The sequence below is a fragment of the Talpa occidentalis genome, unplaced genomic scaffold (genome assembly GCF_014898055.3).
Source record: "Talpa occidentalis isolate TD23 unplaced genomic scaffold, MPIMG_talOcc4v2.1 talOcc4.16, whole genome shotgun sequence".
Lineage (NCBI taxonomy): Eukaryota > Metazoa > Chordata > Mammalia > Eulipotyphla > Talpidae > Talpa > Talpa occidentalis.
In genome coordinates this window covers 78,130,729-78,153,931 of record NW_023601653.1, presented here as the reverse complement: position 1 = coordinate 78,153,931, position 23,203 = coordinate 78,130,729, and the positions used below count along the sequence as shown (strand labels likewise).

At 51.8% G+C, this 23,203-nt stretch overlaps 2 protein-coding genes across 3 annotated transcripts in view; one reads left to right on the top strand and one right to left on the bottom strand.

Moving 5' to 3' along the window:
• Positions 1–4,241: 4,241 nt before the first annotated feature.
• TMDD1 (transmembrane and death domain 1) lies at positions 4,242–5,048 on the top strand (the record flags this gene model as incomplete). Its single annotated transcript, XM_037513284.2, has 1 exon — positions 4,242–5,048. A coding segment is annotated over exon 1 (807 nt), but the record flags the coding sequence as incomplete, so codon positions are not given.
• A 3,274-nt stretch (positions 5,049–8,322) lies between these two features.
• The window catches only part of SCN8A (sodium voltage-gated channel alpha subunit 8), a 164,924-nt gene continuing 150,043 nt past the window's right edge, over positions 8,323–23,203 (bottom strand). For both annotated transcript variants that reach the window (XM_054696632.1, XM_054696631.1), the window contains 6 exons: positions 21,860–22,144; positions 20,214–20,267; positions 19,599–19,736; positions 18,591–18,695; positions 16,050–16,320; positions 8,323–12,635 (listed from right to left, as the gene is read on the bottom strand). In XM_054696632.1, the coding sequence (XP_054552607.1) occupies positions 11,488–12,635; positions 16,050–16,320; positions 18,591–18,695; positions 19,599–19,736; positions 20,214–20,267; positions 21,860–22,144 (2,001 nt within the window). In that variant the 3' untranslated portion in view covers positions 8,323–11,487. The remainder of the gene's footprint in view (positions 12,636–16,049; positions 16,321–18,590; positions 18,696–19,598; positions 19,737–20,213; positions 20,268–21,859; positions 22,145–23,203) is intronic.

The window sequence follows — 23,203 nt, the reverse complement described above, 5'->3', positions numbered from 1 at the left end:
CTTGTCCACGTCCTGCTCCGGACCCCAGAAGCCCGCTGAGGGGGCCTCCGTGGGAGGTTACCTAGGTAGAAAGGGCATCATTTTACCTGGCACGAGAGGACTCCTGTACCTGGCTGACGGCTCCCTCGGGAAGGAAGACACGTGGCCACCCATCTGGCTGGCATTAAACTCTACCCAGACCTGGCCTTGCCTGGCTGGGGGAGGTGTGGGCACCCGTCTGGGAAGGGTCCGGGATGCCCATTCTTCGGTCCTGGGTCTGGAGCCCCTGGGCTGCACCCTAACGGGGGTGGGGTGGGGTGGGGCGTGCGGGCTGTTTTTCCTTGACATTGGCAGTTCATTTTGAGTTTCATGCAAACTTGCCACCAGAAAGCAGCCCAGGCTTGGAGGCTCTGAGAAGCACCTCTCTCTCCTCACCACACCCCAGATGGGGCTTCAGTGGTTTGCCTCCTTCCCCCATCTCAGGACTCTGGTCTAAAGGGGAGGGGGTGGTAGATAGGCCCTCCCCCCTCACCTCTCCCACCCCAGCCTCCCGTCCTGTTCCCCAGTCCTCCATTCGGCTCCTACAGTCTCTGCGCCACCTCCTGTTCCCAGCCGGGTGTCTGTGGGGGACATTTTCAGGTGCCAAGGTGCAGAGGGCCCACGCCGGCCCAGGAGCTCTAGCAGGGAAGCTGCTCTGTCCCTCTCCCCCACCCCTTCTCCCTCTCCATGGCGGCGGCTGATGGCAGGACTCCGGTGTCTCAGAAGCCAGGGGCCTCCGGTCCGGTCCGGGCTATGAAAGGGCCAGGGAGCAGGGGCGGGGCGGGGAAAGTTCTCTCAGGTGTGTGTAATGTATATGGGGGGGTTTAAGGGTTTCAGGGAGAAAGAAACTCACTGGCGGAGAACCAGGGCCCCACCGCCCTCTCTACTGGCCTTGGGGAACTTTGCACAAGGGACAGCCCCGGTCTACCAGCACCTACCTCATGGATCCTGGCGCGGGCAGGGGAGGGCAGGTCCGGCTCTGGCAATGTTGGTGGGGGGGGGGCATACCAAAGAATCCAGGGGCAGGGGCCGGGGGAGGGCAGACTCAGCAAGCGGGCCCTCTCCTTCCTCTGCCCAGACTGGGGTTGGGGTCATCTCCTCCAGCTGTAACCATTTCTACCTCATTTTGCTGCGTGTTGTACATGGACGTATTTATCTCCTGTCTGATGATGCTCTGCAGTTGTGGTCTTTCTACCTCAGAAGAGACTGTATTTTAAAAGAAAGTATTACACAGTATTAAAGTGATGATATGTGGTTTCCAGAGGATTTCTTGGGGGCAGCGGGATGTGGGGAGCCCTCTGAGGAGTGCTTGGGCATCCAGCCACTGCCGGTGGCTCTCTGGGAATTCCTTTTCCTTTGGCACATGATGCGTGTGGGCTCCACACTCGCACTCCTGGCAACCAGGAGCGGGGCACTGAGGCTGCAGGGCAAAAAGCCACACTGGGGTTCTGACAGCCCCCAGACCCCTTCTGCAATCCTGAGTTCTCAGAGGCTGAGAGTTGGGGCTGACTCACTGTCCCTCCAGAGCCCTGAAGTGTCAGCAGCAAAGAAGGGCTGACGTGTCTGGTGAGTGAGTGAGTGAACAAATGCGTGCACGAGCAAAGGCGTGGGTGGAGGAACAGGAGCCGAAGAGGAGGCTTCACCTGGTACCTGGACGGTGGCCCTTGTTGCACGGAGGTGGGCTGCGCTTCCCATCCTGTGCTGCAGAAGTGGAGGGATGGCAGGGTGGGGAGACAGCTAGTTTCAGCCTTGAGGGTCACGGGGTTACCTTTGTCCGCCACCCTCTGTCAACCCCAAACTCTCTGGCAGTTCATAAACTGAGAGGCTGAGAAAACTAGGAAGGAACACCCTTGCGGGAAAGGCTGTGTGCAGATACCCAGGGGTGTGCGGAGGTCCTTGAACAGTGTGAGCAAAATTATGGAAAATACAGCAGAACGCAAGGGAGCAGTTACTCGGGGTCCTTCCGCGGCTCAGGGCAGGCCCTGGGCTTTTAAGAGGCAGAGACAGTCCCGGGGGAGACGCCACCAAGCAGTTTCCCCCGGGACACAAACACTGGTGGCTGCCTGGACAGTGGATTCCAGGGCAATGCCTGCCCCGGGGTTCAGTGGCCTCAGCTGTCTAGGCCCTTGGAGGCCCAGAGGGCACCCCCCACTCTTGTCTGTTACACAACTGCTCTCTGCACACGTGCACAGCACCGACCATGCAGAAGTGGGCAGGCCCTGCCCCTGCTGGGGCGAGCCTGTGACACGGCCAGGGGAAGTTCAGAAATCGCTCATTTGAAAATGCAAGTGGATTAAAAGCTGCTTGAGGAGGGACCATATAAAAAACATTTTATATTCTCACACGACATAATATTTGGTACACAGAAGATACTGGATAAATGTTGAGTGAATCTTCAAATTAATTTCCAGGTAATCCTGCTGGAGGAGGCACAGCTTCTCAAGAATCCCCAGAGAAGTTCCCACTCGTGGTGGTGGTGGTGGTGGAGATATGTGTGGTGTCAAAAAACTCCCTGGTACAGGGCCTCCCTGGGGGCACAAGGGTTAAGCACCACACTATGAAGCAATCCACAGCCTCTGCAGCACGAGTTCGATCCTCGGCCAGCCAGGGAGAAACCCACATGGCACAGGAAACCTCTCCTGACTCGCCCGCTGCTCCCCTCAGCAGTGTACTTCAGTCAGTCTGCCTGTTCTGTTCCCCGCTCTGTCTCTGGTGAATCCTTTCACCCCCTGCATCTCCGGCCTGTACCCCGGTTCTTGTATGCATAAATAAATAAATCTTTAAAAAAAAAAAAAGCTCCCCGGGACAGCCCCACAAAGCTGACAAAACTATGAGGACTGGAAAGGAATAGAGGACAAAGCGAGGGCAAGAGTGGGTGGAAAATCCCTGGGGCCACGCTGCCTCACTAGAACCTTCCATGTCTTCTGCGGAGGCTCACTGAAGCCTGGGTTGATGCTGGGGGAGGGGGCTGATGGCTTGTAGACAGGGACTGATTTGTGAGTTAAGAAATCATACTAATTCAGCAAACCTTTCCTGAACACTTACGGTGCACTAGTTGCTGGGGAGGCCAGGCAGACCTTAGTCTAGTGCAGAGACAGTACGGGCCAGAGCTGCAGCTGCCGTGCCGTGGGAGCTCCTGCCTCAGGGAGACTCCCCAGAAGGGCTCTCACAGCAGGAGTGTGTACTCAGAGCACAACATGGCCAAGACCTGGGGGGAGGCAGTAAGTGGGGCCGTAGTGTGTGAAGGGGAGGGTAACCGAGGTGCTCATTTCACCCTGTCAGGAGAGGATGAGGGTTTATTTATTTATTTTTTAAAAAGATTTATTTATCTATGCATACGAGAGCTGGGGTATAGGCCAGAGGTGTGGGGGGTGAGAGGATTCACCAGAGACAGAGCAGGGAGCAGAACAGGCAGACTGATGAAATACACTGCTGAGGGGAGCAGCGGGCGCGTCAGGAGAGGTCTGCCGCGCCATGTGGGTAGCTCCCTGGCTGGGGATGGAACTCGTGCTGCAGAGGCTGCCGACAGCTTCACAGGTTGCATCCTGCCCCCTTGCGCCACCAGGGAGGCCCAGGATGAGGGTTTAGATGCAGGAGGAGGAGGACAGGAAATGGGAGTCTTTAAGTACCTAGGGTTGAGAAGAGAACCGAGGCGCTGACTGGACCTTAGAGATACTGGAGATAAGGAAGGCAAGGGGTCGTCGGGGCGACAGACTGGGAGTGGGGGCGGTGACTGGATTAGTGGGGTGTTGAGACTTGCTATGTCAGCAGCCCGCAGTGAGCCAGCAGGAGACCTCGCCCAGGCGGTGATCCTTGCCTCTTGGGGTTCTGAGCCCCACCCAATCCCTGGGTATTAGGAAACTTGTTTTCTTTTTATGTAGAACAACTGGGGTGTAGTCCAGAGGTGGGGGGGGCTGAGAGGATTCACCAGAGAGAGTGGGGAGCAGAACAGGCGGATCCACTGAAACCCACGGCGGAGGGGGCCGCGGGAGACAGGAGAGGTCTGCCGCGCCATGGGGGTCAGCCCCCCGCTGAGACGGCACCGCTAGGCCACCAGGGAGGCCCGGTATTGGGAAACTCTCCAGCTGCAGCTCCAGGGTGTCCGGGGGCCCCAACTGCGCCTGGGTGTTGCGCGCTCCCCCGCCCGAGGCCTGGCTCCCACCGCCCGGGGGCGCCGCCCACCCACGCCGCGTTCCGAGCCCCGCCCCACAGGCCTCGGTGCCATGGCGACGACCGTGGCTCCAGCAGCAGCGGCCCTGGCCCTGGGGCTGTGGACTTGGGCGCTGGCCCCGGCGGGCGCGGGGGACGCCATGGGCCCTCACCTGGCCGTGCGTGTGGCGGAGCTGCTCACCCCGGAGGAGTGCGGTCACTTCCAGGCCCTCCTGAAGACGCCGCAGCCGGACCTCGACAGCGAGCTGGCCAGGCTTTCCGAGGACCAGCTGGCCACGCCGACCAAGCCCCGGCCGGCCTCGTCGGGGCCGCAGGAGGCGGCCCGGCGCGCGGCTGACGAGCCGGCCGAGGCGGCCGAGAAGTCCGACGGCTGCCGGGAGCGCCTGGCGGTCTGGCTGGCCGCCCAGGCCCGGGCCCAGGCCCTCTCTTGGGACCACGTGGCCCGGGCCCTGCGCCGCTGCGGCCGCCCCGACGTGGCCCGGGAGCTGAGCAAGAACCTCCACCAGCAGGCGACGCTGCAGCTGCGCAAGTTCGGGCGGGGCTTCCTGGCCCCGGCCCCGCCCGGCCACCCCGCGCCCGCCGCGCCCCCCGCGCCCCCCGCGCCCGCCGCGCCCCCGCGGCCCCGCGCCCGCCGCGCCCCGGCGCCCGAGCCCGACTGGGACGCGCTGGACCTGATCGTGGAGCGGCTGCCCCGGGCCCCGTACACGCGCGACCCCTTGGGCTGGGCCGGGCCGCTGGCGCTCGGCCTCCTCTCCGGCTTCGTGGGGGCGCTGGGCGTCGGGGCGCTGGCCGTCCTGCTCGCGCAGTGGGCCGCGGGGGGCGACGGCCACGGGGCGCGGCCCCGCAGCCCCGGGCCCCCCGCCGCGCCCCTGCTCGGGCCCTCGGAGGCGCAGGGCTGGTGGGAGGTGCAGCCGCTCTTGGCGGAGGAGCCGCGCTAGAAGTCGGACCCCTGCTTCAGGGGCCCCTGCTGGAAAATGGCGGCGCCGTCCCGGCGCAGCGCTGCCTGAGAGGCCTCAGAAACGCTATAAACGTCACAGAGCGCGAAAGAGGGCGCGGTGCATGTTTGTCGGTCGCGACTGTCCAGCCGCCCGTGGGAGGGAGGGCTCAGGTGCCCCCTACCCTGGGGGAAGGCAGGCCCCGTTCATGCCAGCCGCGGGTCTTTATTTTGCAACTGTTTGCCACCAAGGGCCTGCCGTCTCCAGGCCCGGGGCTCCGCAGCCCCATAAATTGTGTGAGGTAATCCTCAGAACCCCAAAAGGAGGGTATTCTCTCCGTCACACGTAAGGCCCACTGGCCACAACTACGTAGCGGCAGCCAAGTGTTTGAACCCGGAGCCACCCGACCTGAGAGTCCGTCATCCTGAAGGCATGATCTGGGGATAGTAAGACAACTTGGGGAACATGAAGGGGCCAGCACATGAGGTCCTGCCGGAGCGTGGGGGTCGGGACGGCCAGGGGGTGTGCCTACTTCAGGGGGCTGCTCCAGGCTCCTCAGGCCAGGCCAGCCTTCCTGAAGGTCTAACTGGAGTAGGAGACATTTCCCACCCGCCTCCGTGGCCCGGTGCTGCCGGACGATCTGCGGGGCTGAGCCTGGGTGAGGCCTCGCGTAGTCTGCTGAGACCCTGTCCCCTGCCACAGAGCGAGGCGGAGGGACAGCTGCGGGCAACATCTGAGGAAAGAAAGAGGCGTCGTTACAGAAGACGCGCAGGACTCAAGTCACACAGTCCTAACCCTGCAGCCGGGCGTGCTGGCTCGGGGCTTCGGGGGCTTCGGTGTGAGAGCAGTGACAGAATGACAGGCCAGTCCAAGAGGAGAGTTGAAAACAAGATTGACGTAACCCTTTATTGCAAATTCTAAAGTAAAAAGATGTACAGTACAAAGTAAAATTGAAATATCAGACTATAAACTTCCAATCCACTTATACATTCTCATTTCTCAAGCATTTCTGCCATTTCCGCATAAACGGAACAGGGAACAAGTCGAGGGGGTGAGGGAAGGAGACACAGCGAGGGACAGAAATTGTGTCTAGAATAATCACAAACCCCAGAAGCAAGTGAAAGGAAAGACATTTTCTCGACCTGCTGTCCTGGTGATGAGAAGCGGGGGTGGTTGGAGCAGTGCAGTTTAAAATGGCTCTCAGAATAGCAGCATTTATGGTACCATTTCATCTTCCTTAAGTCCAAATAATACTTCGCCTGTCCCTAGTGCCTTTGCCTCTGTATCTCAAAACACTTTACAAAACATTTAGTTAAAGCCTCACAACACCCCTGTGAGGTAGGTCAGTATTATTATCCCCATTTTACAGATGGGGAAACTGAGGCACAGAGAGGTTAAGTGACTTGCCCAAGGCCACACAGCGAGCCAGCGGTCGAGCTGGGGATGGAACGCCGCAGGAGTTCTGTCCCTTTTTCTGGAACCACTGGACCACGCTCCCCTTTACCTATATACATTCTCCACACACACACACACCACACGTGCACACCCGCCCACCCCACCCCACGTAGCCTCTATGTACAGCAAACAGCAGTGGGGGGCAGGGGCAGAGGGTGCCTCAGGAGCGTTTTCCTGGAGGAAATCCTGGTCCTCTTGGGGAGGGAATCCAAGACAGCACCGGACCGAGCCACGACCCAGACTGTGCAAACCTCGGGGCCCTCCCCACCCGGACTTCCTCAAGGCTCCTGATGTCCCCCTGACTGGCTAGTTACAGCCGACTCTTTAGGGGGTGGGGGTACCTGAAAATGAACGAAGCTTTTTGCAAAACTTTGGGCAACATCTGAGAAAAGAAAGAGGCATCGTTACAGAAGATGCCCAGGACTCAAGTCACGAAGTCATTGCCCATGGCGAGCGCGCCTCCACCGCGGGCCCGGGGGCCGGAGGCCATGGGGAGGAGGTTGGGGACTGACCTACCAGACATCTCTCTCCGAAGCGGAGCTACTGGAGCGGACTAGAGTGGGCACTTCAAAATCCTCCTGAGAATGTTCCTGGACCTGGAGACATGGCCTAGAGGGGATGTCCCCGAAGCAGGGCGGGGGGAGGGGAAGGGAGGGGCGCCCCTCGCCCCCGCACGACCGTGAAGGGGAGACCAGCCCCGGGTGGCTGTTGCTCTGTTGGGGTGATGGAGGGCAGGGCCCAGCATTAGCGAGCAGAGTGGAGGCTGTCGGGCGGCGTGCTGGCCCGGGCTTGTGGGCATCTGGGTAGTATTTTTCTGAAATACTGGTGAGAAAGGCAGAACCCAGCTCAGCTAGGGGTGGGGGGGGGCTGACATTAGCGCTGGGGGTTCTGCCAGGTGGACTTCAGAGGAAGGTGTCTGATGGGCCTCGAAGCACCGGCCCCTAGGAGAGGGGTGCCACATGCGGTGGGCGAGGGGGCACGGAGGTGGGGGCAGGGAACCTTGCTTTTCCCTCTCGTCTCAGCCAGGATTCCCTGAGACGTCCTCTCACCTCCCCCTTCCATTCCCCTCCCTTTCCCAAACGTGCTACGATCTCGATCCCCAGACCCTCTCGGGGCTCACGGCCTGGGGCAGCCAACAAACGCACACCAAGACAGGCTCCCTTATACAGTAAGAAGGCTCGTTTTTATTGTTTCCTTTTGGCTTCCGGGAGTGATGCACCTGCCATCACGTCCCGTGGAGAGCAGCGCCGGCCTCCACGCATTCGCGAATACACCCATCTTCATTCCTGGTCTTCCACAAGTGTACATCGGTTGCGGCGAAAAATAAAAGAACTCTGGGCACTGTCATTCCAGGGGCTGGGGCGGGGAGTCTTGCTTATCGCTCCCCACTCTAACTGCTGATGCCCAGAGAGGCTCATTGAGAGAGGAGAGGTCGTGTCGACTCGGGAAGGTTTTCCTGCTCTCGCCCTCTGCTTTATTTAAATGATGACGCCTCTTCATGCGAACCAACGAGAAGGTTCAAGAAAGAAGAGGGCAAAGTGTTTTTCACACACAGATCAGCAACCGCGTCAGCTGCTGCTCGGTGGCTTTGGCTCTGCGTTTAAAATGAACAGCATCACACATCTTTTTGCTTTTTGTCCTTTTTTAAAGGTGGATTGTGGAGTATAAATACTGCACCAAGGACCTGGCTACAAAAAAATAAATATTTATATTATATTTATATATCTATATATATATATGTGCAGTGATACTGTGTCTGCTGCTGCTTTTTGATTGGCTTCGTTAATATTTGGCAAAGCGTTGCCACGAACCCACTCAGTGAAGAGGTACAGAAACTCCCTCCCTGGTTCTTTCAGTTCAATGCCTGTTAACTGCGGGTGTAAACTGCTGGTGATGGTGTCATTTACTACCAAAGAGGTGTGGAGCGGGGTAGGTGAGAGAGAGAGCGCGCACGCGAGAGAGAGTGAGCGCAAGAGAGAGCAAGGGAGAGAGGAGAGAGAGAAATGAGTGGAGGGACAGTGGATGAGAGCGAAGGTGGGAAAAGTTATGAAAGAAAAGCGAAACTTCAGCTAGACTAATAGACTGGGGGTGGTTTCTTCCCTGTAAAGCTGGCTGACGGGTGTCAGGCACCAAGGCCCGTGTGTGCGCTGCTGAGACAGCCTGGAAGGGCTGGGATCTGGGTCTGGGGAGGAAAAAGGTCAGATCTCAGAAAAATCTCATTAATATGCTGTAGTAGCTGAATGACATCACTGGCATGAGCAACTGGGGTACGGAGCAGGATCTTATAGCTCTGCTGTCCACCTCAAGACCAAAGAGCAATTATGAAGTTTAGCCAAATCTTGCATAGAAGTGGTTAGAATTTATTGCACATTGGAACAAAAATATATATATTTTTTTGTTGTTTTGGAAAAGACCATTAGCAATAAAAAATTTTTTGTCTGTCTGTCTGGTTGGGGGATGTACATTGGCTGACAGCATCTAAGTTCTAAGAAGAAAGAAAAGTATAAAAAATAAAAATAAACATGACAATGGCATAAGCCAGAAGCCATTTCCTATTTAATAAGTTAATAATTTGTATTTACAAAAAGGCATGCCAATAAAATAAAATGATATATTACAGTATTTATAATTCTCTTAAAAAGAATAACCACACGTCGTCTTCTGGTTTGTGCTGTTTACGATGTAGCCTGTACATGTTACTATACATTCATCCTAGCAGTTAGCAGGGTCACTGAAGGAAAAGCCTTCCCAACCTGGGACCGGGTAGAGTACAAAAGTTCTACGGGTGGCGCCGCAGAAGCAGGCTAAGGAGAGCTGGACAGAGTTTCTAATGATCCGACACGGTAGAAAGCTCTGCTGACTGACTTGCTGTGGTTTGTTCTACGCAAAACTAGTCAACTGGACTGTGATTTACATCCAAAGTGCTTCTACTGCAAGGCAGATTGGTGTGTCTGATTATGGGTTGCTCTGTATTCCCCTCTAGGGTATGCTTCAGGAAGGATTTATTGGTATTTGGTGCACATGCTAAAGTCTCTCCTCTTTCTTCGTATCGACTGCAGCATCTTGGCTTTGAAATCTAGTCATCAGGTGAGAAACCCCTGGATTAAAGACTGTCTTCCCTAAAGCAGGAGATGGGATGGAAGCGAGGATGCATCCCCCCTCCACCACCCTCCAGCCACCTTCCAGTGAGGATGGGCGGGTCGCCGAGCAGAGCGCAGAACCGGCTGCCAGGGAACGCGCTGGGGGAAGCTGGAACATCCTAACGAACTTCATGAAGCCACCTTCTCATGAGAACCAGTGCAACAGAGAAGCCATCTGCAATGGGTTCGTTTCAGAGGCGGCTCCGTCTCTACCTCTCCCACCAGTGACTACTGATTCTAATACCAAGCAGAAGAAACCGCGGCGACAGCCCCAGTGCTGCTGCCCGCACCCACCTCTGCGGGTCGGGGGAGCCCTGCTTGGTGGACGGACATGATGGAGGCAGGAGGGAGCATGCGGTGTGCGAGCTTGCGACAACCCCTCCGTGGAAGAGAGGGGCCAGTCCAGAACACCTGAACCCCCGCCCTGTGGACCCAAGCCCGGAGAAAGCCACGATGCAGAAGGACATGACACTGAATGAAGTGAGCACCCCTGTACCCCCAACAAACGGTTGTTTTAAGTCCCCCAAATAACCCCCTAGAGATAACATGCTACTTTGAATAGCACTTTTATCTCCACCCCAAATAAGTGCGAGTTCTCCGAGTATGAAAGGCTAAACCGATCATCATAAATATTGCAAGATACAAATGAACTTTTTGTTGTTTTTAGCCCTAGGATTTGGATTTACAGTGACATTAGCAACACAAGCCATTCGAGATCGAAGCCTCCCCGTGTACGGGACACAGAGCAGCAAGAAATAGTTCATCTTTCAAAGTGTGCAACAATGGCTGTATGTCAGAGACGTCTGTGAAACATATACACGCAACGGATCCAGCTGCTGGTCGGACTGGGTTTGTTTTTGTTGGTGGTGGTGTCAACTGGTTGGTTATGTTTCCCTACCCAGAAGGTGTATGAAAGACTTCTAAGAATTCATAAATAATTGCAGCGGGTATGGAACGCTTCCCCCTTTTTTTTTTTTCTCCAAATACAGTGAACGGTGCAGGGCTGGGTCCTGTCCAAAGGCTGACCCAGTGCAGGGGACAGGATTAGTAGTGTCCTGTGGTGTATGGTTCTCATGCATGACTTCTGATCACGGCATGCCATCATGCAAATCATTTCTACGCATTGAACGAGCACAATGTTTGGAATCAGCCTGAGCAAGTCCTCCTCAGCCTGAAGAAACCTGATTGTTTTCCCCCACCCATCTCCAAACCATGTAAAGCCCATGTGGAGAAGATGTGGTTTATGTCAAAGAAACTGACACTTAAATGACACGGGCTAAAGGTGAGTCTGTGTGCGTGTGCGTGTGTGTGTTTTCTTTTTGCTGCTTAGCTTAACTAATGTAAGAATGCAAGTATAGTTTGCATGAACAAACAAACTTTTAAAGTGATGCTTTCTGTTTCTGAGAATCAACAAAATGAAAAAATAAAATCCATGGGGCTGCAGCGGGAATATGCTGGTCCCGGCAGCCTCGCCTCTGTTTTTGTATCCTGTTAGTTTTGTCCTAAGTTGCACTGACTGATGTGGAACATGCAGTATCAACCTGCCCAAGCATTAGAAAATCTGTGAGTCCAGAGAGCAGGGTCCTCTGCCCTTGGCAGGTCACTGCTCAAGATGCAACCATGTGACACGGTAAGCAGACTACGTTTGGTATAGATCTTCAGGTAAAGTGTCTCCACAGCTGTTCTGCATTGATAATATTCAGGAAGTTTGTAAACAATCTTTCACTTGCGAGTTTTAAATCTGTACAATATTGAATTTTTGCTTTCCTCTAACACTTGGATTCTCTGACCTCTTTGTGTCTTTTGGCTCTTTCTCTTCTTCCTTCCTCTGCCCGCTGCTGCTTCTCCTTCTCGGGTTTAGTTACACTGTCATAGGATGGGAGGGAGGCTGTGGACGGGGTGTTCTCCTTTTTCTCCTGGTGTGTGCCTCCGTTCTCCAGCTTATTGGAAGTCATCTTTCTGCAAATGAAGCCCCGCCTGGCTAAATGTCCCCGGTAGGCGCGCTGCAGGACCACCGCAGACACCTCCTCCTGCTTGCGCCGCAGCGTGGTCGTGATCGGCTCGTAAGACACTTTGGAAGGATTGGATGCCACGAACCGCTCCTCCATCTGCTGCCGGAGGATGTCCAACTCCCCACTGTCTCCCAGGACCCTCTTGGTGAAGGCAAAAAGGATGTCCAAGCAGTGGATGCGGTCCCCACTGACCATGGGCAGATCCATGGCAATGAGCTCGATGGTGTTGGGCTTGGGCACTCGGAGAGGGTGCTCCAGGGCGTCTGCAAAGTCCGCCAGCTTACAGTACTCGATGAACTGGGTGGCATCGGGGTCAAACTTCTCCCAGATCTCATAGAAGGTCTCAAAGTCATCCTCACTCAGAGGGTCTGCACTTTCCTCTGTGGCTACGCTGAAGTTCTCCAAGATGATAGCTATATACATGTTCACAACTATAAGGAAGGAGATGATGATGTAGCTTACAAAGAAGAAGATGCCCACCGAGGGGTTTCCGCAGTCCCCCTTAAAGCCACTCCCTGGGTGCTCCTTATCCAGACTGCAGTCAGGGGGGCGGTTCAGGATGGGCAGCAGCAGGCCGTCCCACCCCGCCGAGGTTGTGATCTGAAACAGGCAGATCATGCTGTTGCCAAATGTTTCAAAGTTGAACATGTCATCAATGCCAGCCTCGTGTTTCACATATGCAAAATTGGACATCCCGAAGATGGAGAAGATGAACATGACCAGGAAGAGCAGAAGGCCAATGTTGAACAGAGCAGGCAAGGACATCATTAAGGCAAAGAGCAGGGTACGAATCCCTTTGGCGCCTTTGATCAGACGCAAGATGCGCCCAATACGGGCCAACCGGATGACTCGGAATAGGGTTGGGGAAACAAAGTATTTCTCAATTATATCAGCCAGGAACATTCCTAAGAAGAGGAACAGAAGATGTGTTACCGAGACTGGAGACACCCTTTCTTCTCGATTATGTCACCCGGCACGAGGGAACCCTCACCTTCTAAGGACTTTATCGAATGCGTGCCTGGCTTCCTGTTCAATTTGAGCGCGTACGATAAGAAAGCCAGATGTTTGAAACATAGAAAAGCTGAGAAAACAAGGTAGACACATATGTGCTGAACACCCAGATTAAGCAGTTTTCCAAGCTTGCTTCCTCTTGTCATCCCCAGAAGCCACCACAGTCCTGAAGGTGCCATATGTACCATCCTGGTGTCTCCCTAAGTTTGCAACGTGTCAGTCAGTCTTCACTGACTGGTGTGCTGTTATGTTTAAGGAGTTATACTCTGGCTATCCTTTTAGGTCTGTTTGTTTTAGATCCCTAATCTGCTTTTGAGATGCGTTTGTGAGATCACTTTCTGGTGTTAAAATGGTTTTAGATTACTCACTTTAACAGTGGACTGGAAATCCACTTTATGAATAGGTCATCATTTATCTGTTTAACCTCACAAGGACAACTGTTCCCCCGCCCCCCGCCCCAGATTTGTGCACACATGACTTTCCAAAGTGTTCTCGATTCCTCTACATAATGTTATCCAATTTCCATTTCCACTAAAAAGGAGAGGGCCTGGCCTCACCCCACGATGCTACTGCTCTTTGGCTGTGATATCTTAGTAGAATATCACCCATTTTCAAAGTGTCATTTTTCCTGGCCATGAAAAGACACCTTTGGATTCTTCTTATCCCTTGTTCCTACCCTACACCTAGAAGTAGCTTAGAAGACGGAAGGGATCCGCCCAGAGTGGCTTTTAATTCACAGCTTCTAGATTTTGTGGTGAAAGGCAAAAATCAAAAACTAGTATCAGCAGATAAAAATGTCAAGGCACTAGTAACACAGAAAAGAAGGGCCCCACTCTGTTTCATCCAGGGGCCTATGCAACCAGACCAGCCACAGAGCAGTAACAGAAGCCTCGGAGGGGTCACAGGAGGAAGAAGAGATGAAAATTGGAAACACAGGGGGGTGACAGCTCCAGGGACACACACTCTCCCTTCACTGCCCTCTCCTGCTGTTTCGGGCCTGACCTTCCACATGACCTTCACCTGACAGGAGAATTTAATTTAAATAAGGAAAGTCCTTTAACCATAATGATTGATAAGCATTGGGGGAGTGAACTGCGGAAGGTGATGGAATCCCCTTACTTGAAGGTTCTAGGCTAGGAAAGAATCCTAACTTTCAAGAAGGGCCAAGTTGCAGTGAGTTTGGAGAGTTGGCAACAGAGCTTCTCGGGACCTCTCGTCGAGCTAAAATTCCATGGGGTGTTTGAGCTTTCAAGGAAATCTCCGCTTCAGCTAGGACTCCAGATGACCTCTCTGTCCTCTTCCTTTGCTTCTCAATTAAGTCATCATCAGCGACCGTAAGAAGGCAGGTAGTGCATTTAGTACTTGCATTCTGTATATGGTGGGCAGGTAAGGTTTTGCAGGAGGAACATGTGTTTGTCCCGAAATAAAAGGGAGAGAGATGGGACAGACGACAATCCAGGCAGTAGGAACACCATTGAAGGGGCCTTTAGGAGGTTCAAGAGCTAGTTTTAACCCAACTCCTCTTAATTTAAAAAGAGAGCGTCTGGGCCTCCCTGGTGGCGCAGCAGGTTGAGCGCAGCGCTGTGAAGCTGTCCGCAGCCTCTGCAATGCGGGTTCAATTCCCGGCCAGCCAGGGAGATGCCCATGTGGTGCAGACCTCTCCTGTCTCGCCTGCTGCTCCCCTAGCAGTGTTATTTTGATTGTCTGCCTGTTCTGCTCCCCGCTCTGTCTCTGGTGAATCCTTTCACCCTCCCGCGCCTCTGACCTGAACCCCAGCTCTTGTATAAAAATAAATATATATATATTTTTTTAAAAAGAGAGCTTCTGTAATTTTGCTTCTGAACAAACTTGATATTTAATAAGACCTCAATCATCAAAAGTAACAATTCTCTTCCTCTTTATTTGTGTCATCTGCTAATAGGGTCTGGTTTGCTCTGTGCATTTTCCATCCCACATCATGATGGGTGGGCAGAAAAAGTCCAAGATCATTGGAGAGGAGAAGCATTGTCCAAAGCCTATTTGGTGGGAAATTAGGGGCGTGGTCTTGAAGTGGGGTGGGGGGGGGCTGGCTTGAGAGCCTCCCCACTCACTCACCAGCCCATGTCTGGGTAACAGTTCTGTGCCTCCATTCCTCAGATGCTTGGAAGGTTATTGTGAAGATTACAGGGATGAAAACATGTAAGCGCTTAGAACAGCGACCGGCACATAGTATGTTGCATTAAGACGTGGTATCATTATTATTCTTTGACAAAAAGGGTGGTGTGTGGTCAAATAAAGATGGGGTGGTGTGTGGAAGTTAAACAGAACTCTTCTGACTTTCCAGAGACTTAGAGATGAGCGAATGTGTACTGTCACCCTGAAAAGGGGTCAAGGCACAGTGTCGCTAAAGTAATTTCATCATGGGAGTCTTCCCTTGGGGAGAAATGTAAGGGCTCCACACACCAACACACTTTTGGACACGCTGCTCTGGAGGACAGAACAGGAGCATGTGAAGGCTGAGGGGAGAGTTGGCAGCCGTCTGTGCCCCGGTCTCCACGGGCGCTCTGGGTTGGTTCCCATGAGTCTCGGACGTCCCCCCTCTGCTCACATAGTCAGATCTACCTGGCACCCAGGCAGCCTTTCACCATTTAAGGTACCACCTTTGAGAAAGACAAGGCAGGATTTTGGGAGCACGGCCAACAGGACAGCGTTTCCTCGGCCCGCCGGGACTCCACGCCTCCCTCCGTGCCTTTAGGTTCAGGCAAAATGCTGCACAGACTGTGTTAAAAACCACCATGAGTCCTGCCTCTGCGCCCTCCTAGGGAGTGACCTGGCCACCTACACGGTGAAGACAGTACAACAGCCTGCTTCCTGGGCTGTCAAGGCTCAGTGAGACAAGGCCAGTGGAGAGATTTTCAGACTGCACCTGGTCACATCCCAGTGACCGCCCAGCACTGCTGCCATCACAGCTGCCAGAACTTTCCTCGACCATTTCACCCATCCCCAGCATCATCTCTTATCACCCCCTTTTCCATTTGACACTGTTACTGAAGCCACATCTTTTTGATTTGCTTCCCTTCCCCTTTTAGACTTTAAACTCCTTGAAAGCAAGAACCAAATACAATCTGCTCCCTGCCACCCTCCCCTGCCCCCCAACCACAGAATTTTCAAAGCAAGACAGGAGTTTAGCAACCATCTGCGCAGGCCCACAGACGACCTAAGTGCACGCATGGGTTGCCCGCGCTTCAGACCAGAGAACTTGTTGTTCTCCTAGGAATCCTCTTCCAGGCCAGTCAGTCCCCCCCACCCCCGCCCGCGGCCCCACTCACCCACGATGGAGAGGATGACCACCACGAAGTCGAAGATGTTCCAGCCAATGGTGAAGTAGTAGTGCCTCAAGGCGAACATTTTGAGCACACACTCACAGGTGAAGAAGATGACGAAGACCAGGTTAATCCAGTAGAGAATGTTCTCCATCTGTTTGCTCTGCGTATCTGTCTCCACCATCATCGTCACCATGTTAAGGCAGATGAGCATCATGATAACAATGTCAAAGGCTTGTTGAGTGACAAAATCGAAGACGATACCTTGGATTTTGTTCTAGGGGGCAGGGAAGACACAAGAGGGCTCATAAAAGCCTTGCCAAGCAGACTGTGGAGGTTGCCACCCCACTAAGGAAGAGCTCTCTGCCCTCTTTCCTGTAATCCTGGTAGACTCTGCACTGCCGCTCCATCGGGATAGGGGGAGGGAGAGCGAGGCTGAAATCAGCATCACCCCCAAGAGTTTTCCAAACTGCCGCTCTTCCCATGTGCATCTACGACACCACCTGCTTCTGATGTCCTCCTGCTTCTCCAGATGCTTCACTCACTGGCCATTACTTAATCTCTTCCCTACACTCTCTCCCAGAAAAGCTCATCTATTCCTACTGCTTAGAGAATACCTAAGTACTTAAGTTTCTCAAGCTCTTTCTTCTCTGGCCCATATCTTTCTTCTGACCACCTGTGTTCCCTCCTTGACAACCCATAAGCACCTCAAACTCAACAAGGACAAAGTCCTCGCCTCCCTCACCCAGCCTGCTCCCTCACCCAGTCCACCTCCCTCACCCAGCCTGCTCCTCTCCCACTGCGAGCATCATCCAGTCTCCAGGTCCAAAGTCTGAACGCCATCCTTGTCTCTTTCATCTCCCTCACCCCCCTTCTGCTCCGCTGCAGGGCCTATTGACTCTGCCTCCCAAAATAATAAACTTGAAGTTATCCATTTCACTCCATTTCTGATGACCCTACTCCAGCCTAAGTCATTATCAATTTCCTCTGGCCTTCTGTAAAGGTCTCTTTCTTCCTATTTTACCTCTTCCAATGCAATCTCCACACAATAGAAAGTGGAGTTATTTAAAAACATAAATGGACCCTTTCCTGGCGCTTGCAACAAATCCCTATTGTGAAACTCATGTCCCTGCTCATGTCACCCCCTCCTCCAGCTTACCATCCCTTAGCCACACTGACATTTCCTGCTTTTGGGGTCTCATTTACTTTCCCATATTCTCCTGGCTTCATCCACTCACATGGACCCTTCTTGGTGAGGCTTTCTTAGACTACTCTATCGAAGTGGGTCCCCAACTGAGGACCTCATTATTATCATGGCCATGGTTAACTTTTTCTCACAAGAGTGTACATTTTTAATAGCTGTTTGCTGACTAAGATATTATCTATGTCCCCTTACACTATGATAAGCTCCACGGCGGCAGAGTTCACCACTGGGTGCCTAATGCTTGGTAAATGGAAGATCTAGAAATATTTGCCCAGTGAGTATTAATTACTCTTCATTAACATTTCATTCAGTTTTTAGATTTTCTTGTGGAAGAAAATACACTCAGGTTCCCATGCACAAAACACTGAACAAGACTTTGGGACTGTTACATACTCTGCCATTCACTTTAGTCCTGTTTCTATCAAAATGAAAACTAACATATGAGAATATTAGGGAAAAAATTCTCTTTCTTAAAATTCCTAGATTTTTTTTAAAAACCTGGCCCTTCTTTTCGGGATTACTTTCAATTGGTGGTTTTCAAACTGTTTTTGCAAAGCCCCGGGGCTTCCTTTCCTTCAGAAGACGGGTCCACTTAGGAACAGGGTAGGCCTGGGTATTTATTAAATTAGATCACCAGGTAAGCTCATCTTTTAAGACCTCTGCTGTTTTAAAACAAAAAGGTGCTTCATATGAAAGTTACAAAAGAAGGAGCTCCGAGCCTGCTCTTAAGAGCGATGTGGGCACACCGCAACACGTGTGGCCGCAGGAGCAGTCACCTCTTTTGAAACACAAGGACAACCACCACAAGCACAAAGCTGAATCCTAGCTGCCAAGTCTGTTTTACAAAAGGTTCTGTTCCAGAGAGGACAGCAGGACAGCAGATGCTCCTACTTTCCCCTCTTCTATTCCCACAAATAGGTTGATGTGATATTGTAGCTCCCGGGGCAAGTTTTCAGTGCAAAGACGTTCTAACTGGATAAAATGAGAAATTGGATAAAATAAGCAATTAACAACCAAATCCTACCTCGTACTGGTAGGAAAGAGATCAACTTTCACTAAAACATGTCTCCACCAGGGCCAGAGTCATTGTGCTCACATGCCGATTCTCTACTGCTGCCCAGCGACTGCTCCAACGCAAGGTCAACCACAAATGCACACGCTACCCCATACCTTAACCTCTGTTCTTCTGCCTCTTCCTTGGACCTTTTGGGGGGAGTGGCTAGGAGGGGTTTCGAGGGCGCAGGCAGCCCCTCACTCACCCCATTCCTTCCTCTGCAGAAACCCTAGTGGTGTCTTTTTCCAAGTGGGTGTCACTTTGCCCTCCGCCTGCACAACTCACTCACCAAAGGGCGGGGAATGGGTTTCTGTGGTTTCTTTGAGCCCAGCTTTTTCATGGCATTGTAGTACTTCTTTTGTTCTTCAGTCATGAAGATGTCCTGACCTCCAAAGTAAAGGAGGGAAAAAGAGAACGAGCAATTACAATGTGCTGGAGCTTTGGGACCTAAGGTTCGGAGGGGGACCTATTGGGAACGGAGGGGGACCTATTCCCTTTCCTTTCCAGAGGTCAATTTAGCCAACAGCTGTCCCAGAGTGAGGTAAACTTGGGGTAACTATTCTAATTCAAAGAGATACCTTTTTGTCTTTAGCTTGGTGATTCTGAGATCTGTGAGTGGTTAGGCAGGAAGGAAACGGGCTCTCCAATTACAGATCCTCAGGGTAAGGCAAACTCGAGAGCTACACCTCTCCGGGGCTCGTATGCTCCTCCCCCCGCCCTCCCTGTTGGCCTGCTTTCCTGACGAAACGCTACAAAAATCTTTTTAAAGTAGAAGGAATTTTAAGTCCTGGTTGATGCCCCATTTATTTTAGGTGATATTAAAATTTTAGAAATCTTGGTCCAAGAAAACAATTCAAGGATTTCCTTGGAGTTTGCCGGGGCAGGTTGAGTTTACGAAATAAATGACAACAGCAATACTTTCGATTTGATTTGGAAAAACTGTCACCCATCTGCGACAATTAAGGAAGTGACGTTTCCAAGGTGGTCTCTCAAGTCCCAACTTGTTCGAGGTGACTGACCAGACCGGACGGTTTCTGTTTCTCACGATAGCTGTTCTGCTTCTTTCCTTTTCACCTGCCCCAGGGGCCTTCTGACACGACCTCCTCTGCCGAGGCCCAAGCTAGTCCAGGCCTCCAGATAAGGCTGCTGGCAGCATGAGGGCCCCCTGCTGTGAGAGCTAGCCCCCAAAAGGGGGTGTTGGGGTAATGGAAGGGGGGCCAGTGTCACAGTGGGGTGACGACATGGAGCCTCTCATGTGGGGTGACCTGGCCCCTGGCAGTGAGGGAAGGAGACCTATCTTTTTCTTTTGTTGATTGAAGTTATCAATGATGACACCAATGAACAGGTTCAGGGTGAAGAAGGAGCCGAAGATGATGAAGATGACAAAGTAGATGTACATGTAGATGTTGTCTTCATACTTAGGCTGCTCGTCAGGCTGACAAAGGACGGGAGAAAAGGAAGAGTCAGTGCCCACTTGGGACCTGGCGGTGGCCCTGGTGTGCCAAGCCCTTCAGCCATGACTGATCCCTCAAGCTGCTGAGCCGACCGGGGAGGGAAGTCGGAGATTCTCTCTGCCTGTCTCGCTCCCGAGGAGGCAGGATGCCTGCAGTGGCTCATGTGGGGAAGATGCAAGCCACGAGACAAGGGATAGCCACATTCATGTCACACCAGCGTCAAGAGCAGAAGGCTCTGCTGGGGCTAGGTGAAAACACTGACAGCCTAATCATCTGGAGCCAGTACACGATGATGGCTTATGAGAGGAGCAAGTGATCTATAGTCAATAAAATAAGGAATGAATGTTCTACAGAGAAACCATACTCCTGCACCCCGCCCCCCGCCCCCCAGGCCAGCCAGCGTGCTGCGTGCTTTCTCACTGGCGGCGAAGGCTGCGGTGGCACAGGCACAGCCTTACCTTTCGGGAATCTACGGCTGCATACATGATGTCCATCCAGCCCTTGAAGGTTGCCTGGGAAACAGAGTCAGTCGTTAGACTGTGCCTGTCAGCGAGGGAGGGAGTCTAGGTAGGGGCCCCAAAGGCCAGACTGAAGCTCAGCGAGAATGAGACAGGGAGTTGGGTGTGGTCTCATGTGGACACAGACTGCGTGTGTTAACGCAGGCCCCAAAGGTGCTTCAAGTCCTTGAAAACAACATGGGACTTGGACAGAGAAACACGAGACCATGGTGATTGGATCAACACTTTTATAAAAGGGCTTTAAAACGGGCCTGAGGTTTGCCTAAAGCTCGGGCAAACTCATACTCAGGAATGAGGAGCAGGACTCTACTGAGAGTAGAACTTAGGTCTCCACTGAAAAGTTATTTTTTTAAAAAGATGTTAAAGAAGTGATGGCAGCCTGAAAATTGATAGATTTTGTATTAAAAAAAAAAACCAAACAGTGTGAGTACGTCTTCCCTGCTAATATATACGTGTTTCCGTGTAGCAGTGGCAACACCGGCCTCCTCCTTCACAACTCCTTCCCAGCGCTACCTCTTCAAAATCTAGCCTGACTCTGGAAACCCTGCACAGGGAGGAGGCTCTGAATATAGCGTGTGACTGGCTGGCTGATGTGCATGGGTTTCTGTAGTTGCTCAATTCAGATTCAAGTTGTGGGTTCGATTTCTTGAACTGGGATAAAACACTGTTCACTCCATGAACTCTGCCTCCTGCCACCACCTAGAAGAAAGTGCTTCCTAAATGTAAGGCGGAGTTGAGGTTTCACCCACCTTCTTGCATTTAATATTGCCAAGCACATGATGCAGGCACAGCTGTCATAAAACAAAAACCCAGGCTCGCATATACCATTAATTCAGCAGTGCATCTGTCCGGCATCATGCTAAGACATTTTAATAAATTATCATGAATTCTCTTAACAACCACATGAAGTATTGTTGTCCCCGTTTAATAGATGAAGAAACATACTCAGAGAGGTTGAGGACTCTGGCCAAGGTCACACAGCCAATAAACATCAGGCTGTGGCTCAACTCTACACCTGTCTGATTCCAAAGTCTAGGAGCTTTTATCACATCATACTGTCTTGTCAAACATTCCAAAATAATAGCAAGAAAGGAAAACTAGGCAAGATGGAGAGCTACACAATCAAAATACACCCTTTTTCACTGATATGTTAATTTGAGACCTTTCTCTGGGATTGAGCACAGCAGGTGCTCAGGGTTGTGTAGGACTGTTCTGTCCCATCTAAACTGCCATCTATTCTTCTCTTGAGGGGTCGGGGGGGGGGCAGGGTTGTGCATTTATCATCCTTTTTTTCTTTTTATTTAATTACATGCTTTGTCCCCAAGAAGGTGCTAAACGTGTAACTTTACCAGGCTGTAGGAATCTTTATTTGTTGCTAAGTAGAACTCTGAGCACAGTGAGAGATGCCCTGGAGACAAGTCTTGGGAAGACTCAGGGGTCTTCCTGGAACTGGCTTGGGAAATGACACACTTTGCTTGGACCTATTAACGGTAATCCTGACGCTGGAAGCAGAGTGGAGAGGAACCCAGACGAGATTTCTCGTAGCTGTCTCAATTTCCCAGGACTTACAGCCCAGCACTACTTACCACCTGAAGAAGTGCCAGGTATCCCGCCCCAACGTTGTCAAAGTTGATCTTCACGTTCTTCCACCTGATTTCCGTATTGTTTCCCTCCATGAGCTTCTCACACTCAGTTTTATTGTTGACGATTTCAATTTCAAAGCGGATTTCAGACGTCTCGTTAAAGCAGTAGTGGTATTTTCCCGCAAACAGGTTAACTCCCATGATGCTGAAAATCAGCCAGAAGATGAGACACACCAGCAGCACATTCATGATGGAGGGGATGGCGCCCACCAAGGCATTCACCACTACCTGCATTGGAAGGGGAGGTTGCTGAGTGTTGGGAGGAAGTATGGGCAGACACACTCTTTTGATTTCCAGGAGGGGAATGACATTGTGTGGCTTGTTCTGACTATGGAAACATTATGTTCCGTGTGGAATTAGGGTAGCTGGACAGATCCACAGGTAGGACCCCAAATTTCTAAATCTATGAAACATATTTTGAAGAATTCTAATAAATTACATGTTTATTTCATCTAACACAAATTCTTCTGCTCAAGTGGACCTAGACCTTCTCTCCTAGGCACCAACCTGGACTGAAAAAATTATTTCTTAGTCCAGCCCCACCTCTTGGCCAACTCAGAAAATATGTCCCCCCGGGGAAATTTGAGATTTCAAGCTCACTAAGTTGCCTTTCAACAGACATTCCCCCTCTGCAAAACAAGGAATGATTGTTCAAAATCACAGAAAACTACTCTTTGGGGTTAGCAGTGAATCAGTCAACAGTACATAAAGTCTCTTTATGACTATGCAAGGCCAGTTATCTTATTTCAGGCAAGAGCTGAGCATGCATATTTTGCAGGCTCAAGAAAAATAAAAAAGCTATATTCCCTCTACCAAACAGTATAAAATAAAATCTGAACAGATGTGTTTTTCAGTCAAGGTTCATTTTATTCTTCTTCAGCCTTTTTCCCTGACTCTGTAGGCTCCTAAATCTAAGAGTCACCCCCTGCTCAGCTAATGCTGATATCTCTCTGCTCAGCCTGTGGCTTCATGCCACTCTTCACAGTGCTTCAGAAACAGCAATGACTTTTGGGAGAGTTTTGGGTTAGATCACTGCTCTTAAAACCAAAAATTGGCATACTGTTAAAAATCACTGATTAGAGTAATTTCAGGAATGAAAAAAAGCAAAGCAGAAAAAAACCCCCTCAAGTAACGAAGTTTCTAGGTTGTTTTAAACTTCGATTTTGCTTCACACTGTAAGTGAGAGTAGCTAGACAACGTCTCCACAGTTGTAGCAGTCTGCACAAGGTGAGTTCAAAGTGCTTACAAAAATAGCATTTCAGGTGGTGGGACAGAAAACAAGGCTGG